Source organism: Argentina silus (genome assembly GCF_951799395.1).
Source record: "Argentina silus genome assembly, chromosome: 9".
NCBI lineage: Eukaryota > Metazoa > Chordata > Actinopteri > Argentiniformes > Argentinidae > Argentina > Argentina silus.
In genome coordinates, this window is record NC_139663.1 from 22282610 (window position 1) to 22287609 (window position 5000).

The window sequence follows — 5000 nt, forward strand, 5'->3', positions numbered from 1 at the left end:
TCTCTCTATTTCTCTGTCTTTCTTTCCCTCTCTCTCTCTTTCTCCCTTTTCCCTCGTTCTCTCTCCCTCTCCCCCCCCCCCTCTCTCTCTCTCTCTCTCTCTCTCTCTCTCTCTCTCTCTCTCTCTCTCCCCCTCTCTAAGTTGTTGATGGCTGTGTCCTGTGACTGTTGTGTGTTTCAGCTGCCTTACTTCATGAATGAGCTGACACTGACAGCTCTGGACATGGGCACCTGCATCCCCCAGATCCTCCAGGCCTCCAAGCCCTCTGTGGACCACCAAGGTACGTGGGGTGGGGGGGGGGGGGGGCACCAAGGTACGGTAGTATGACCCCTGGGGGGGGGTTGGGGGGGGAGTGTGTGAGAGTTTAACACGACGGTTCATGGATAAGCTATGAATAAGGACACACACGCATGAACGTTGACAAACACACACACACACACGCATGCATGCACGCACGCACACGCACACACACCTCAGGAGTTTTGATAAATAAATAACAGTGATAAATAAAATGAAGTATAAGATGCTGACATAGTTTGGAGTATGGAGCCTCTCCCTCTCTCTCTCTCTCTGTCTCTCTCTGTCTCTCTCTCTGTCTCTCTCTGTCTCCCTCTATCTCCCTCTCTCTCTCTCTGTCTGTCTCTGTCTCTCTCTGTCTCTCTCACTCACTCTCCTCCTCCCTCCTCCCCGCTGCCTCCTCCTCTCTCCCTCCCCCCTGTCTGTGGCTGTATTAAGACATGCCCCCCTCCCCACCTCCCCCCCCGTCCCCCCGTCCCCCCCGTCCCCTACGCTCTATTAGCCAGAGTAATTAAACTCCACGTCCCAGACTCCCCTCTTCCATCCATTACTGAGAGCGACTGACTGCCTGACTCCCCCAGGCAAGACGCCCCGAGCAGAGACACTGTCATCTCCATCACCGCGGAGGTTAGGAGGAGCAGGACGCATTAATGAGGGGTTGGGGAGGAGAGGGGAGAGGGGAGAGGGGAGAGGGGAGAGGGGAGAGGGGAGAGGGCTGTATTGATTCAGGTATTCTTCTAGCATTGTGACTGCCTATGGCCCCTGGTCTGAGCATTGGTTACGTTATCTTATGATGACTGATGGATAGATGATTCACTTACTTAAACAAACGTATTTGTTGTAAGTCGCTTTGGATAAAGGCGTCTGCTAAATGCCATGAATGTAAAATGTAAATGGGGTGAGGGGCCAAAGACGATCTAATATCTCAACAGGTTCTCTCATACAGTCTGTCTTCTGTCCACTCGCACAGATCTTGGGGTTCTATACATGGCATTCCACCTAGTCAACTCAGAACTCTGAGAATGGGTGTCACTGGGTGTCACTGGGTGTCACTGGGGAGGATGGGTGTCACTGGGTGTCACTGGGGAGAATGGGTGTCACTGGGTGTCACTGGGGAGAATGGGTGTCACTGGGTGTCACTGGGGAGGATGGGTGTCACTGGGTGTCATTGGGTGTCACTGGGGAGGATGGGTGTCACTGGGTGTCACTGGGGAGGATGGGTGTCACTGGGTGTCACTGGGGAGAATGGGTGTCACTGGGGAGGATGGGTGTCACTGGGGAGAATGGGTGTCACTGGGTGTCACTGGGGAGGATGGGTGTCACTGGGGAGGATGGGTGTCACTGGGTGTCACTGGGGAGGATGGGTGTCACTGGGTGTCACTGGGGAGGATGGGTGTCACTGGGTGTCACTGGGGAGGATGGGTGTCACTGGGTGTCACTGGGGAGAATGGGTGTCACTGGGGAGGATGGGTGTCACTGGGGAGAATGGGTGTCACTGGGTGTCACTGGGGAGGATGGGTGTCACTGGGGAGGATGGGTGTCACTGGGTGTCACTGGGGAGGATGGGTGTCACTGGGTGTCACTGGGGAGGATTCACTAGTGTTCAAGCATCCTCGCTCCATTCTATTCAAGGTTCTATCTGTACGATCTATATTTAATCCAGTAATATAATATAATATATTTCATATAATTATTATTAAATATATATATTAAATACAGAGCGGTGATTATGCAGTCAATGTTCGTCCTGCCACGCGACAGTGCTTCGCAGTGGAGAGGAGAAGCCTCATTAAATACGGTCTGTCCTCCTTTCTCTCTCTCTCTCTATTCTCTCTCTCCCTCTACTCTCTCTCTCTCTCTCTCTATTCTCTCTCTCTCTCTATTCTCTCTCTCCCTCTTTACTCTCTCTCTCTCTCCTCTCTCTCTCTCTCTCTATTCTCTCTCTCTCTCTCTCTCTATTCTCTCTCTCCCTCTTTACTCTCTCTCTCTCTCTCTCTCTCTATTCTCTCTCCCTCTCTCCTCTCTCTCTCTTTCCCACCCATGGGTCCTCCTCTTCCCAGGCATTATCAGCCGATGCCTGAACAATGAGCCCGGTGGGGATGAACCATTAAGCGTGAGGTCATCCTCAGCTCTGTGCTCTTCCATTCCAGGGGTCAGACGGAAAGCCATACAACTCTTTACGAGTGTTCATCTGTTTAAAGAGCATCCAGAGGATTACACAGTATTGTGTTCTGTATTTCACAGAGATTCCTCTCTGCTTTTATAGAAGAGAAAGAGAGAGAAAGAGAAAGTCGGACACAAACACACGCACACGCACACGCACAGGCACACACACACACCCTCACTCACTCAGGGGGGGAAGGAACACACACACACACACACACACACACACACACACACACACACACACACACACACACCCTCACTCACTCAGGGGGGGAAGGAACACACACACACACACACACAGGAATATGAAATTATATTCATTGGAGATTATACTCATTGCTCAGAGTTAATTGGGTCCATCACTTTTTTCTTTCTCTGCCTCTCCCCCCCTCTCTCCCTCTCTCCCTCTCTCCCTCCCACTGTGTCGTGTGTCTCTCTCTTGACAGAAGACAGCAGCGTCCTGTTGCGTGCTCTGACTTAACGACGTGATTAAGATTCCAGCTGATATCTCCGTCCCGCACACGCACACTCATCAGAGACGTTGTTTAGTGAGCGCTCAGACACTTGACTTTTAAAGAGGCAGAAGAACCAAAACTAATAGAGCGATTACTTTATGCCGATGCCAGTTAAACACAGTTGATGTGATGCAATCAACGTGTCTGGCAGTCGTCCCGCCCCCTGGCGATGGATTTAAGCCACTTCCAATCAGACACAACGACTTTTGAACGGTTCTTCTTACGAGTGTCTAGTCGCCCGAGTTAAGACAACGAAAGTTAAAGCGTGATCTGAATGCCGTAATCAGTCGCTTATTAAGGAAGACGCAGATGAAACAGAAGTCAAGTTGTTGCAAACAGTCGCCCCGCAAGTCGTCTTGCTCCGACCGAGCCTCGAACTTGGGCCTCTGGCTCGCCGACACACCTGACCGTCTCCTCAAACACCCGATGTTAACCAGCTACGCTATCGAAAGGCTAGCTATTGGCCGGCGCTGGTCGGTGGGGGTGTTTGAACTTGAGGAGTGAGTTTTACCATCTCAACTCGGTTACACAGAGTTACCCAATGCACAGATAGAAATATATGGTGCTAGAGCAGACAATGCGTTTTGGCAATGAAGAATTAATTATAATACCAACATTAGATATCAGCTTAAAAGGCCTGAGGAATGAAAGTGAGTATGGGTCATTACATCAATGAAGGGGCCAACATGTGACATCGGGGTGAGATCTTCAAAGTTAACCTGTTGACCCCCAGGTTCAAAATCAACCCCCCCCCCCCCCCCCCAATGCCAGGAATTTGATCTCTCCCATCCGAACAGGAAGTAGCCTCGTCTAATCAGGGGAGAGCCTGCCCCGGGATAATACCACGGCCTGTCTGCCCCGGGATAATACCACGGTCTGTCTGCCCCGGGATAATACCACGGCCTGTCTGCACAGTGTGGGGCTCCCCTGCTCCCCTGAGACAGGAAACTCCTGCCGTTTGGTCCTCTGTTTGTTCATTTAGCATTTAGCTTTCACGGGGACGGGAACAAAGGCCCAATCGGTCCCGATAGGGCTGATTTAAGCCCCTGTGGTGGAGAGTTTAACCATGCAAATACAGGGCTGACTTGAGCTGACTTGAGTTTCATGACATAGGCTAACGTTGTCGAAGCCAAACGGATTAGGTCATTTTTATTCCGTACTCCAGGTGTGGTTAACGTAAGCTCTCACCAGGTGGCGCAAGAGAGCAGAGTGGACCTGAGGCAGTGGAGGTCCTAAGCCTGCTGACCTTGTTAGCATGGTTGAGCAGTCCATTGTCGATGGACGTGTGTGTGCGCGCGTGTGTGTGTGTGTGTGTGTGTGTGTGTGTGTGTGTGTGTGTGTGTGTGTGGTACTCTCTTAATTTTTCCCTCCCTGGCACCCTTCCTCTAGTACTTCCTGTCTGTTTGAGGTTTGTGTGTGTGTGTGTGTGTGTGTGTGTGTGTGTGTGTGTGTGTGTGTGTGTGTGTGTGTGTGTGTGGGGAAGGGGAGGCCGTCATGGCGGGAGCTGACATTCAGTAAATGAGCTGGAACAGTCACAGCTAGGGGGAGAGAACACGTGATAGAGAAAGAGGAAGAAGAGAGAGAGAGAATGACTGATAGAGAGAAAGAGGAAGAAGAGAGAGAGAGAGAGAGAGAGAGAGAGAGAGAAAGACTGATAGAGAGAAAGAGGAAGAAGAGAGAGAGAGAGAGAGAGAGAGAGAGAGAAAGACTGATAGAGAGAAAGAGGAAGAAGAGAGAGAGAGAGTTCTAACTGCCCCAGGCCCTCTGGACAGCCACAGTCTCCAATTACCCATCATCCACTACACGCACGCACACACACACACACACACACACACACACACACACACACACACACACAGTCTTCAGAGCGTTACGGTATAGCGTATTTAGTGAGGATGAATATATTTGGATGAGCTCCAGTTTCTGATCATCATTTTGTATCCTTCTACCTTCCCCTCAAATCCTCCCCCTCCCAATCAGTCTCTACCCACACTGTGTCCTCTCGTCGCAACCTGCGTACCT

The 5000-nt window shown here is 51.0% G+C and overlaps 1 protein-coding gene across 1 annotated transcript in view; it reads left to right on the top strand.

Annotated features, from left to right (window-relative positions):
* The window catches only part of LOC310809909 (testis-expressed protein 2-like), a gene marked incomplete at both ends in the record, with an annotated part of 36738 nt that overhangs the window by 25340 nt on the left and 6398 nt on the right, over nucleotides 1-5000 (top strand). Inside the window, 1 exon segment of the mRNA XM_083677430.1 lies at nucleotides 181-280. Within this exon segment, the coding sequence (XP_083533556.1) occupies nucleotides 181-280 (100 nt within the window).